The following is a 14,567-nucleotide window of genomic DNA, read 5'->3' as shown; positions in this document are numbered from 1 at the left end:
CATTGTAGGATGGATGTCACTCAGTGTTAAAAGCCATGGAATATAAGTATGTTTTTAAGAGAGATTTAAAAACAGGAAGAGAGGAGGCTTGTCTAACACTCAGAGGTAGGTCGTTCCAGAGCTTGGGAGCAGCAGCGGCGAAAGCTCTGTCACCTCTAAGCTTTAAGATAAAGATGCACACCCCTAGTTCAAATGCATTATCGGCAACCCAAAACGTTGAAAGAGCCATATTGGACCAAAAATACAAAAAACAAATCTGTCTGGAGCCGCAAAGAATGAAAAGCCGTATATAAGTCTTATTATGAAGGCAACACATGATTTAAGTGTCTATATTAGCTATATTAGCCTACTATCAAAATGACTTTAAAAGTCTTATAAACGTGTTATAATGAAGACAACACATAATGTAAGGGTCTATATTAGCTATAATAGCCTACTATCAAAATGACTATGTGTCGCAGGCTGAAGCAAATCTTCGTTGACTGAAATGTTGAAATGTAATATTTATTCTACACATTTTTACAACACTAGAAAACAATTAGTAAATCAGAGGCTACTCAGAAGGTGAGATAACTCCTGGAAATGACTGGCTTTTAATGACCAAATGTATAGATGTGTGTGTACAAGTTAAAGGAAAAGGCAGGCTGTCTTATTTTAATATTTAGCAAGCCAGGTAATGTTTGCTGTGGTCTGGAACAACATGGCACACACACAACTATCAGAAATGCAGCCAATATTACATACAGATAATGTGTCATGAGACATGCAAATCTACATTATATACTGTACAAAGAGGATAAAATAAAGGATATTAAATGAGCTCAAATCTACCTACAAATGAGGCATAATGATGCAATATGTGCACACAGCTAGCTCAAATAGCATTTTAGCATGGATTAGCTTGCAGTCATGCACTGACCAGATATGCACTCCAACAAGTCAATAACATCAACAAAGCGCACCTTTGTGCATTCACGCACAGTATAAAACGTTTGGTGGACAAAATGAGACAAAGAAGGAGTGGAAGATTTTACATGTAAACAAACTGTTGCGTCACATGGTGAGTTCAAGAACTGCCGAAATTAGTAGGACAAAACGATGTTCACCAAATACTCTCACCAGTGAAGCGTACACACAAACATATTAAACAGTGGTAGTTGTAACAATTGGGAAGGTTTTTGTCACGTTTGTCCTCAAACAAAAAAAATATTTTCCCCATTTTTTTTTCATTTTCACACCTTTTTTAAAAATGCTCCAGTGTGCCACTAGGGCGGCACTAAAGAGCCGGGGGTTGCTGACCCCCGACCTAACCAGACAATTGTCTATGCTTTTGTAATTATTGTGAGTCTACTATCATTTTCCACAACAGAAGGAGTCATTTCACTGCTGTGCGCTCGTGTCACATATTGTGTCTCGGAAGAGAACCGCATGGTCAACGGAATGCCAGCAGAAAACGCTGATACACCACTAACGAATAAAAGCAAGCTCACTGCAGATTGCCTCGACTGACACTAAATTACATCAGATTTGTTCTCCCTCTTTTGTTCTGACTTGTGTGTCTTCATTAGTGGAATTGCTCATGTCAGTTATAATAAACTTTACACACAAAAAAATCAATATCATTGAAATAACTTGGCGGAGGTGGTACCTAAGTGGGGTATTAGATTTTGCTTTTGCTGAGTGTGGCATGAAGCAGTAGAGGAATAAAAAAAATGGGCTTAAAGGCCTACTGAAAGCCACTACTACCGACCACGCAGTCTGATAGTTTATATATCAATGATGAAATCTTAACATTGCAACACATGCCAATACGGCCGGGTTAACTTATAAAGTGCAATTTTAAATTTCCCGCGAAACTTCCGGTTGAAAACGTCTATGTATGATGACGTATGCGCGTGACGTCAATGGTTGAAACGGAAGTATTCGGACCCATTGGATCCAATACAAAAAGCTCTGTTTTCATCGCAAAATTCCACAGTATTCTGGACATCTGTGTTGGTGAATCTTTTGCAATTTGTTTAATGAACAATGAAGACTGCATAGAAAAAAGCTGTAGGTGGGATCGGTGTATTAGCGGCTGGCTGCAGCAACACAACCAGGAGGACTTTGAGATGGATAGCAGACGCGCTATCCGATGCTAGCCGCCGACCGCATCTATGATCGGGTGAAGTCCTTCGTCGCTCCGTCGATCGCTGGAACGCAGGTGAACACGGGTGTTGATGAGCAGATGAGGGCTGGCGTAGGTGGAGCGCTAATGTTTTTATCATAGCTCTGACGAGGTCCCGTAGCTAAGTTAGCTTTAATGGCGTCGTTAGCAACAGCATTGTTAAGCTTCGCCAGGCTGGAAAGCATTAACCGTGTATTTACATGTCCATGGTTTAATAGTATTGTTGATTTTCTGTCTGTCCTTCCATTCAGGGGTTTATTTCCTTTGTTTCTATATGCAGTTAAGCACAGTGCTATCACGTTAGCTCGTAGCTAAAGTGTTTCGCCGATGTATTGTCGTGGAGATAAAAGTCACTGTGAATGTCCATTTCGCGTTCTCGACTCTCATTTTCAAGAGGATATAGTATCCGAGGTGGTTTAAAATACAAATCCGTGATCCACAATAGAAAAAGGAAAAAGTGTGGAATCCAATGAACCCTTGTACCTAAGTTACGGTCAGAGCGAAATAAGATATGTCTTGCACTGCATTCTAGTCCTTAACTCTAACGTTCCTCATCCACGAATCTTTCATCCTTGCTCAAATTAATGGGGTAATCGTCGCTTTCTCGGTCCGAATCTCTCTCGCTTCATTGTAAACAATAGGGAATTGTGAGAAGTCCTTCCTCCGGTGACGTCACGCTACTTCCGGTACAGGCAAGGCTTTTTTTTATCAGCGAGCAAAAGTTGCAACTTTATCATCGATATTCTCTACTAAATCCTTTCAGCAGAAATATGGCAATATCGCGAAATGATCAAGTATGACACGTAGAATGGATCTGCTATCCCCGTTTAAATAAAAAAAAAATCATTTCAGTAGGCACCGGGTTATAAGGCGCACTGTTGAGTTTTGAGAAAAAAAATATTTTAAGTGTGCCTTATAGTTTGGAAAATACGGTTAACCAATCATGGTGGCACTTAATTGTCTCTTGCACTTGTGTTATTGTGGTGTTGTCACTTCTGTACTTGATGCACAGCTTGCTTTTGTCTTTATTTAACAATTGCTACCTGAGCAAACAACAGTAAATACCATAGCTTTTCCAAAAGTGTTTTGTTTACATCTTATTTTCTTTAAGTTTATGGATTGCAATGCTTTGAAGTTGATACTTCTCCTATTTGCTCATAATTCATAACTCAGTTTTGAGAAAATGAAATAATTTTAAGGTAATGCAATCCATTTTCATGACTGTTTGGACTACTTACTCTAATTTTTGTTTTGTCTACACAATTTGCCCATTTAAAGCATGCAGAAAAACGTAAAGGGTACCAAAATAAATGATCTATTTTCTGTTGATTGGTCTACTGAGAATTATTGTGTTATACAGTAATAAAAAATTGCGCCATGCTGAGTTTTGCAATAAATCGCGTGATGCAAATGTAGATTCATTGCGTTCCTTACCACGAACTTGACCTCATAGTACCCCCTCTGTCTCCGTTTGGCCTCGTGCCGCCACATCTTCAGACAGACCAGGAAACTTCCCAGATACATCGCCATGTTGATGAAGAGGAAGGCCGTTCCCGCCATCTGGCCCCCTTCCACCCGACAAAGACCGGCCAGTATCGGATGGATGCCTATGGTCATGTAGCACAACCCACCGCGGTTCAAGTCGTTCACGTACACGATCCCCGCCGCCATGTAGAGCAGGAAGAGCGCTACGTTGACGAAGGCTTCGGTCACGGGCCACCAGGGGGCATCGAGGAGGATGGTGCGGTAATACATCGTCATTCCCATTACCAGGAGGATCAGGGTCATGATCCAAGAGACTCCGGCCACCGACACAACGAAGGGAGTCATAGGTCCGCTGTAGCTGTATCCAGACAGGCCCAGCCCGTTGTTGTACACACCATTGTAGTGCCCGTAGGTGTTGGACCATTCGCTGTCTTTCTGGATGTAGCCGATGACACAAGCGACAACCATGGCCCCAAACAGGAGCTCAACGCCGGCGAGAAGCCTGAGAAGGCCAGGCCATGACTTCAGGTAAGAGTACTTGAGCTTGTAGACCTCCAGCTTCTCAGCATAGTACTCCGCCGGGTGGATGCTTGTGAGCAAAGAGTCCTCCATGGAGTTTCGATTTCTGACCTCGTCAGTGGAGGTGTCCTGTAGGGTTTGGTTCCATTTCTTGCGGTCCACCAAGGGACTCACGGGGGGGCTCACTCTGGTCCCGTTGGGTAGGATCTGGATCCGACCGCTGCTTGCTTCAGAGTCATCGGCGCCGTCTTCCTCTTTCTTCCGGTACTGGACCATGCTGCCCCATGACAGAGGGATGAGGGTTTTCAGCCTGTCCTTCACGCTGCCTTTTTTGTCATCCTTGTCCTTCTCCAAATAAGGCGGAACGCTGGATGCGCTGCTTGAGGAGTCATTGCTCTTTTCTGGTGTGGGTGTGTGAGCGACCCACACAGGGGCCAGCGGAGCTCCAGTGGACTTCTTCATGTTGGGGACTTACTGGGGTAAGTGGGTGGTGGCAATCATTCTGTAAAATACGAGATGGATGTTATTATCAGTCAATGTCAATTGTGGGGGCGGATTACTGGAATCCAAGGTAACTGCACACAACTCAGAGCTTTTTTTCTTGTCACTCACACACGGACACACTATAGCGTGCCTGGATAGCCACATGTGGCTCGCAAAAAAGTGTCTGAAAGTTCTGGTAAGTTAGCAAACAGAACGGTTACGATCATACTTGCAAGCCCTCCCGTTTTTAGCGGGAGAATCCTGGTATTCAGCGCCTCTCCCGACAACCTCCCGGCAGAGATTTTCTCCCGACAAACTCCCGGTATTCAACCGGAGCTGGAGGCCACGCCCCCTCCAGCTCAATGCGGACCTGAGACTGAGTGGGGACAGCCTGTTCTCACGTCTGCTTTCCCACAATATAAACAGCTTGCCTGCCCAATGACGTCATAACATCTAGGGCTTTTAGAGAGTAGAGTGCACAACTGCGCACACAACAAGGAGACGAAGCAGAAGAACGAGGAAATTACAGACATGGCGACGCCGTCGATGAGCAAGATGAAGAAATACGCTTGCAAGTTCCAAAACGAATGGAAACAAGAATTTCAGTTCATCCAGGACAGTTCGAAGGGGAAGGTGTATGTTGCCTGTAAATTTTGTAGAACTGACTTCTCCATTGAACACGGTGGCCGAAATGATATACTCATCATGAACGGAGAAGTTAAACAGGACAATACTGCCATCTAATGGATAGCCACCGGAACACTGAAATTCAAGTATTTTTTTTTCTTCTATGTAAATAAAATAAATATATATAAATATATATATACATAGCTAGAATTCACTGAAAGTCAAGTATTTCATACATATACCAAACTTTAACACTGTTAGAAATGTACGCCACACTGTGAATCCACACCAAACCAGAACCCTTTGCAGCACTAACTCTTCCGGGACGCTACAAGGTGTGTGTGGGGGAGGGAGGTTTGGTGGTAGCGAGGGGTGTATTTTTTAGCGTCCCGGAAGAGTTAGTGCTGCAAAGGATTCTGGGTATTTGTTCTGTTGTGTTTATGTTGTGTTACGGTGCGGATGTTCTCCCAAAATGTGTTTGTCATTCTTGTTTGGTGTGGGTTCACAGTGTGGCGTATATTTCTAACAGTGTTAAAGTTGTTTATACGGCTACCCTCAGTGTAACCTGTATCGCTGTTGATGAAGTATGCATGCATTCGCTCGTGTGTGCGTACAAAGGCCGCACATATCTTGTGACTGGGTCTGAACGATGTTAGAATGGATGAAAAGCCGACGTGACGATAGCTCGTAGAGTACGTTAAAGGTTAATTTTTTCAACCTTGGCCCGCGGCTTTGTTCAGTTTTAAATTTTGGCCCACTCTGTATTTGAGTTTGACACCCCTGGTCTACCAGTTGTTTTTTTTACCGATATTGAAAACCTCATGACTAATGTTGTATTCCCAAACAAATCAAACAATGCCTACGCAAAGCATTGCTGTCAAAGCCAACAGCAAGTTGAAATATAACTGACTAAAGTACAAACCCCAAAACCAGTGAAGTTGGCACGTTGTGTAAATGGTAAATAAAAAAAGAATACAATTATTTGCTAATCCTTTTCAACTTATATTCAATTGACTAGACTGCAAAGACAAGATATTTAACGGTCGATCTGAGAAACTTTGTTATTTTTTGCAAATATTAGCTCATTTGGAATTTGATGCCTGCAACATGTTTCAAAAAAGCTGGCACAAGTGGAAAAAAAGACTGAGAAAGTTGAGGAATGCTCATCAAACACTTATTTGGAACATCCCACAGGTGGACAGGCTAATTGGGAACAGGTGGGTGCCATGATTGGGTATAAAATCAGTTTCCATGAAATGCTCAGTCATTCACAAACAAGGATGGGGCGAGGGTCACCACTTTGTCAACAAATGCCTGAGCAAATTGTCCAACAGTTTAAGAAAAACATTTCTCAACCAGCTATTGCAAGGAATTTAGGGATTTCACCATCTACGGTCCGTAATATCATCAAAAGGTTCAGAGAATCTGGAGAAATCACTGCACGTAAGCGATGATACTACGGACCTTCGACCCCTCAGGCGGTACTGCATCAAAAAGTGACATCAATGTGTAAAGGATATCACCACATGGGCTCAGGAACACTTCAGAAAACCACTGTCAGTAACTACAGTTGGTCGCTACATCTGTAAGTGCAAGTTAAAACTCTACAATGCAAAGCAGAAAAGCCATTTATCAACAACACCCAGAAATGCCGCTGACTTCGCTGGGCCCGAGCTCATCAAAGATGGACTGATGCAAAGTGTAAAAGTGTTGTGTGGTCTGACGAGTCCACATATAAAAATGTTTATGGAAACTGTGGATGTCGTGTCCTCCGGAACAAAGAGGACAAGAACCGTCCGGATTGTTCTAGGCGCAAAGTTGAAAAGCCAGCATCTGTGATGGTATGGGGGTGTATTAGTGCCCAAGGCATGGGTAACTTACACATCTGTGAAGGCACCATTAATGCTGAAAGGTACATCCAGGTTTTGGAGCGACATATGTTGCCATCCAAGCAACGTTATCATGGACGCCCCTGCTTATTTCAGCAAGACAATGCCAAGCCACGCGTTACAACAAAATGTGAAAATGTGTGGCGCATTATGAAGCCTAAAATACCACAACGGAGACCCCCAGACTGTTGAACAACTTAAGCTGTACATCAAGCAAGAATGGGAAAGAATTCCACCTGAAAAGCTTCAAAAATGTGTCTCCTCAGTTCCCAAACGTTTACTGAGTGTTGTTAAAAGGAAAGGCCATGTAACACAGTGGTAAAAATGCCCCTGTGACAACTTTTTTGCAATGTGTTGCTGCCATTAAATTCTAAGTGAATGATTATTTGCAAAAAAAAAAAATTAAGTTTCTCAGTTGGAACATTAAATATCTTGTCTTTGCAGTCTATTTAATTGAATATAAGTTGAAAAGGATGTGCAAATCATTGTATTCTGTTTTTATTTACCATTTACACAACGTGCCAACTTCACTAGTTTTGGGGTTTGTACAACAACACTATTGGTCCATAATCCATCACAACAAACTGCGAACTCCGAACAACCCACCGTTAAACAATCCACCGTTAAACTATCAGCTCATACCACCACCCGACAACATCTCGACAGTGGAAACTAGCTGAGGTCCGGCCTCACCTTGAGTTCCTCGTCAAGTCGCTTCATGTGCGGTCATGAAGGTGTTTAGTTTCGGCCCCGGGAAACGATATGGACGACAAAATGGCTACTCGCGCTGCACCAGGCCCACGCGGCTCACCCAGCTCTGTTTAGAGTGTCTCGCTGCTGGAGGTGAGGCATGCACACACAGACGCACACACACACACACACACACACACACACACACACACACACACACACACACACACACATGAGTGTGATTGGCCAACAAGTGGAGAACTGGAGGGAGGGAGGTGAAGCTTAAACATTAAACCTGACCTCCTTGTACTGACTGGTACCAGTAGGCTAATCTGTGTGATCGAGAGAGAGAAACATTGTTCGTTAGCTATGCATCATCATATCATTTTCAATACTATTTAGTCTACTCTGCACTACTAGCACCCACTCACACTTTAACTGGTGGCTCGGGGGCCAAATCCGGCCCGAAAATGTCACCATACCGGCCCCCAGACTTCAGTTCAAACATTTTTTTCGACAAATTCCTAAAAACACTACAGTGCTCCTGTTGTGTAGAAGAACTGTAAACACATTGGCAGATCCTTGCATTGACATTTTAACCTTGCTCGCAAATATAGAACACTGGGGTCCAAAATTTGTGATTTACATAACTGAGGTGCTCCTCAAAGCACCTCTTTAGGTCCTCACTTTTTTCATGTACAGATATTGCTGGGTATTGTCGCCAAACAGCTCAATTTTTGTTTCATCTGACATCACATGGACAAAGGTAAGACCTTCTGGAGGAAAGTTATGTGGTCAGATGAAACAAAAATTGAGCTGTTTGGCCACAATACCCAGCAATAGGTTTAGAGGAGAAAAGGTGAGGCCTTTAATCCCAGGAACACCACACCTACCGTCAAGCATGGTGGTGGTAGTATTATGCTCTGGGCCTGTTTTGCTGCCAATGGAACTGGTGCTTTACAGAGAGTAAATGGGACAATGAAAAAGGAGGATTACCTCCAAATTCTTCAGGACAACCTAAAATCATCAGGCCGGAGGTTGGGTCTTGGGCGCAGTTGGGTGTTCCAACATGACAATGACCCCAAACACACGTTAAAAGTGGTAAAGGAATGGCTAAATCAGGCTAGAATTAAGGTTTTCGAATGGCCTTCCCAAAGTCCTGACGTGTGGACAATGCTGAAGAAACAAGTCCATGTCAGAAAACCAACAAATTTAGCTGAAATGTACCAATTTTGTCAAGAGAAGTGGTCAAAAATTCAACCAGAAGCTTGTGGATGGCTACCAAAAGCGCCTTATCAACGGCACAGCAGTGGAGATAGTAAGCAGCACCAAGTTCCTGGGGGTGCAGATAACTGACAATATGATCTGGTCCCTACACACCGGCGCGATTGTAAAAAGAGCTCAGCAGCGCATGCACTTTTTGCGTGGGATGAAAAGAGCACAGCTCCCTTCCCCCATTCTCAGCACATTCTATAGAGAGCCTGCTGACCAACTGCATCTCTGTCTGGACTGGAGCCTGCAGTGCCTCAGACTGGAAGTCTCTGCAGAGAGTGGTGAGGACGGCGGAAAAGATCACCAGGATTCTTCTTCCTCCTATCCAGGAAATCGCAAAAAAGCCGCTGCCTGACCAGGGCTCAGAAAATCATTAGAGACTCCTCCCACCCCCACCAAGGACTGTTTTCACTGCTGGACTCTAGAAAGAGGTTCTGCAGCCTCCGTAGCAGAACCTACAGGTTCTGTAACAGCTTCTTCCCTCAGGCCGTAAGACTCTTGAACGCATCATAATAATCCCCTCAATTCCCCCCAAAAACCGATTAATTCGCTGGAATATAAAGACAATATAACATACATCCATAAACGTGGATGCATATGCAAAAGTGCAATATATTTATCTGTACAGTAATCTATTTATTTATATCTGCACCTTATTGCTTTTTTATCCTGAAACGACCATGAGCTAATGCAACGAAATTTCGTTCTTATCTGCACTGTAAAGTTCAAATTTGAATGACAATAAAAAGGAAGTCTAAAGTCTATTGCAGTCAAACTTGCCAAGGGACATGTAATCAAATATTAACATTGCTGTATGTATACTTTTGACCCAGCAGATTTGGTCACATTTTCAGTAGACCCATAATAAATTCATAAAAGAACCAAACTTTATGAATGTTTTTTGTGACCAACAAGTACCGTAATTTCCGGACTATAAGCCGCACCTGACTATAAGCCGCACCAGCAAAATTTAAGGGAAAATACAGATTGCTCCATATACTGTATAAGCCGCACCCGACTATAAGCCGCAGGGTTTTGATGTGTAATTACCGTAGTATATAGGGGTTCCTGCTACCACGGAGGGGATTGTTGGGACAGAGATGACTGTTTGGGATTCGCAAAGCGTCCCATTTATTAACAATAAATCTTTCAATCATTCAATCAAACTTTCACATCTTTGACATGGCGAACAATATTCATGCAGAGTACAAATAATACAACGGTGCAAAGTAATACAAAGTGCTCGCCTGTACGTTATCAAAATAACCAGCCTACCGGTATATGAAAAGTCAGTCTTTAATCATTGTGTCATCGTCTTCCTCCTGTGTACTGAAACCACCGAAATCCTCTTTGTCGGTGTCGGAGAAGAACAGGCCGTATATAAGCCGCACCGTTGTATAAGCCGCATGGACCAGAACGAGGGGAAAAAGTAGCGGCTTATAGTCCGGAAATTACGGTATGTGCTCCAATCCCTCTATCACAAAAAAATAAGAGTTGTAGAAATGATTGGAAACTCAAGACAGCCATGACATTATGTTCTTTACAAGTGTATGTAAACTTTTGATCGCGACTGTAACTAAGGTGTTGTTGTCACTTGTTCGCTTCAGATGCAGTCAGTAGTTGTTACGGCGGGGTCGCATGTTAAGGATGCAGACGGAACTCCGGAGGCAGCTTGCAGGTAGGATAACGATTTGTTCTCCATAAATTGGTCAAAATACAAAAGTACAGGAAAGCGTGCCGATAGCACTGGAAGATAAAGAAAAAGCTAGCGCGGAAGCTTAGCATAGAAACAGGCAAACAAAAGGCGAAGCTTAGCTCAGGAATCAAAAAGGTATTCAATGTAACTGTTGCGTGAAGCAAACAAGACAAGGAATAAATAGCTCTCTGATTAGTGCCCGGGAGCAGGTGAGCGTCCCGAACACTAATCAGAGGCAGGTGAAAATAATCAGCACCCATGGCAACCAAGAAAACACAAACCCAGGGGCAACGTTCCCTCTAAGGTGCGCGCCTGTGCAATTGCGCACTGCTCAAGCGTCCTCTGCGCACGGCAAATCTATGCCACGCACAAAATCAAATAAAAAAATAAGCACATAACAATTTCCGACACGACACGGACACGACAGAGAAAACAGTTCAAATATTGTAACGTCTGTCGAGACGCTTTGAGGACATGAATTCCATCCATCACTTTACTGAGCAAAACTCTTTATTGTCGGCCATAAACACATCACCAAAACATTAGTAAAAAAAATGATATCTAGCAAAAGTGGTCATTTTCTGCAGTACAAACCAGACCAAAAGCAACTTTTGTATATCAACAGCAGCCGCTCGCTCTTTCTCACTTGCGCCAACACATGCACATATGGCACATAGCCAGTGATGCCTTTACTCCAACACCACACATTAAGTGTCATTCCAGGTCGTTACACTATGATTTACCAATCAAATGTGTGCTTATTCTAGTGTCATTTATTAGGAATCTTCATTTATAAATATTAATCATGAAATGCTGTTAGTATATTAAATAAATACTAATAACAATATATTTTTTACAAACAGGAAGTTGCAGTAATGTACACATGATCCCCTGTTTACATCTCATTGTGCAACATGTGAATGTTTTAATGGGAACTAAATGCAATGTCTGAGAGGGGTACAAATTATTTCCAACGCAGGACCTCCACCCAGACAAACAATACAAGTACACAGTTCATGAAAAACTATATTTTTTGTTATTGTCATTGTAAGTGGGCCTAAACACTTATATTAGAAATGGAAATGACTGCTGTCATTTGATTATAATAATAAGAGAATGTTGTCTGTCTATCTGTGTTGGCCCTGCGATGAGGTGGGGACTTGTCCAGGCCGAATGCAGCTGAGATAGGCTCCAGCACTCCCCGCGACCCCGAAAGGGACGAGCGGTAGAAAATGGATGGATGGATGGAGATTGAACTTGTTATTTAGTCAGGTTTGGGACAGGTGTGCTGCTGGTGTAGCCACAGTGTGCACGTCTGATGTTGCTCACATGGGCTCCACTGAATGCTCAGGGAGTTTTTGCCTTTGCTCACACACATGAACAATTAGACGGAACATTGCCCAGGGGTGCTGAAACAGAACTAAGGGAGTCTTAAACTAAATAAAAACATGATCCGGGCAATGGATCATGACAGTAGTCATTTGTTCAACTTCTTTAGCTATACTCGCGGTGTTCCTCAAGGTTCCATTTTAGGTCCTGTCTTTTTCAACATTTGTGCTATTCAACTGGTGGCCCACAATTTCAGTTAAAAAAACTTGAAACTCACAGTTTTTCAGCAGATTCATAAAAACATTGAGGGCCAACAGAATATCTGTTTGTCAGCTGTGGTCCGTATGGTACTCAGTTGTAATACACTTTTCCACCACCTTTGGCAGTAATGACAACATCAAACACACAGAAGAAGTCTGGAGCTAAAGTCGCAGAAGTCTCTTAAGCGCAAAAACTGAGTTTGAGTTTATTTGGAACATGCATGCATACAACATGATGCATCACAATCTCCAGTTTCTCTATTCAACATGTTCGAAAAGGAGTAGGAAGAATCAGAGCTTATTTAATCCTACCCCTTTTCCTTTACATAGCAGTTGCTAACACTTTTGTTCACTTCCTGTTGTCACTTCATTCACAATATACTCCAAAGGTAATAACATTAAACATAAAAAAATAAATAATTAAGTAAGTTATATTTCATATGGTGAGATAAATAAGATTATCTAGAAAATTAATGGATGGTTGGAATAAATTCAGATTGTTTATAATGGTTCTTCTTCTTTGTACTTTGTAAACACTAAGTTTGAAAAGTTTCTTGAAATGGATCATATTAGTACATTGTTTTCTTAATCTATTCCATCAATTAATTCCACATACCGCGGGTTGCTGACCCCCGCCCTAGGTCAAATAGGTAAAGAACCCCCTAGACGAGAGGATACTGGTTCTCCAGAATATATACTAATAAGACTAATAGTGAAGGGAGAAGTCCTGCCCCTTAATTCCACATACTGATAAAGGTCTTAAGTGTTGTACGTGCGTACAAATGTTTTAAATTGCATTTTTCTCTAAGATTATATTTCTCTGCTTTTGTTGAGAAAGCAGCTCTGGGTAATTGTATGTAAATTTATTTTACACCAGTATTTATAAATCCATTCTTTTGCAGTACATTTGATTAGTATTTTATTTTGTAATCAGCCCGACCTAAGACTTAATAATACTATTTGTGGATTTGACAAGGTTTAACCAGTTAAACTGTCAATAGATGTAATTATTGAATCTGATTAAAATCAAGAGTAAGATTACCAATTTAGTCTTAAAATTTCAGTGTCATGGAAAAGTTGTGCCCCTAGTCCAGGGGTCGGCAACCCAAAATGTTGAAAGAGCCATATTGGACCACGAATACAAAAAAGTAGTCGGCCTGGAGCCACAAAAAATTAAAAGACTTATATAAGTGTTGTACATAATATAATATATCTGTATATAAATTATTCTGTACACATATTATGTATATATTCGTGTATATATGTTAGATTTTTTTTTATAGCTTTTTTAGTCTATTTATACCTGCATTGTCCTTTCCATCCTTACACTTTCCATCATTGTAACTGAGCTACTGTGTTGAACAAGTTCCCTTGTGGATCATTAAAGTTTGTCTAAGTCTAAGTCTAAGTCTATTGATGGCAACACATGATGTAAGTGGCTATTTAGCTATATTAGCCTACTATCAAAATGACTATGTGTCGCAGGCTGACGCAGATCTTTGTTGACAGAAATGCTGAAATGTAATATTTATTTTACACATTTTTACAACTTTGGAAAACATTAGTAAAACTTCTCAGAGGGTGATATGACTCCTTTAAATTACTGTCTTAGAATGGCCAAAGTCATAGATGTGTGTGTCCAAGTTCTTCTAATGGATTTATTACAATCAAACTGGGTAACGTTTGCTGTGGTCTGGAACAACATGGCCCACTAACAACTATCAGAAATGCAGCCAATATTACATACAGATGTGTCACGAGACATGCAAATATAAATTAAATACACAGAGGACATAAGTAAAGGAAATTAAATGAGCTCAAATATACCTACAAACGAGGCATAATGATGCAATATGTGCATACAGCTAGCCTAAATAGCATGTTAGCATCGATTAGCTTGCAGTTATGCAGTGACCAAATATGCCTGATTAGCACTCCAACAAGTCAATAACATCAACAAAGCTCACCTTTGTGCATTAACGCACAGTATAATACGTTCGGTGGACTAAATGAGACAAAGAAGGAGTGGCATAAAACACGTCTTTCTGTGGCAGCGTCGGAGAAAGTTGTACATGTAAACAAACTGTTGAGTCGCAGTCCAAACAAAGGTGAGTTTAAAGGCCCTTGAAATTAGTAGGGCAAAGCGGCGC

The 14,567-nt window shown here is 41.7% G+C and overlaps 1 protein-coding gene and 1 long non-coding RNA gene across 2 annotated transcripts in view; one reads left to right on the top strand and one right to left on the bottom strand.

Annotated features, from left to right (window-relative positions):
• The window catches only part of LOC133630645 (uncharacterized), a 92,270-nt gene extending 84,286 nt beyond the window's left edge, over window positions 1-7,984 (bottom strand). Inside the window, exons 1-2 of the mRNA XM_062022253.1 lie at window positions 7,864-7,984; window positions 3,602-4,673 (exon numbers count right to left, since the gene is read on the bottom strand). Coding sequence (XP_061878237.1) covers window positions 3,602-4,633 — 1,032 coding nt within the window. The 5' untranslated portion in view covers window positions 4,634-4,673; window positions 7,864-7,984. The remainder of the gene's footprint in view (window positions 1-3,601; window positions 4,674-7,863) is intronic.
• The window catches only part of LOC133630646 (uncharacterized), a 79,798-nt gene that overhangs the window by 17,353 nt on the left and 47,878 nt on the right, over window positions 1-14,567 (top strand). The window lies entirely within an intron of this gene.

Source organism: Entelurus aequoreus, linkage group LG16 (genome assembly GCF_033978785.1).
Source record: "Entelurus aequoreus isolate RoL-2023_Sb linkage group LG16, RoL_Eaeq_v1.1, whole genome shotgun sequence".
In the NCBI taxonomy this organism is placed as follows: Eukaryota; Metazoa; Chordata; class Actinopteri; order Syngnathiformes; family Syngnathidae; genus Entelurus; species Entelurus aequoreus.
This window is presented reverse-complemented; position numbering and strand designations above follow the sequence as displayed.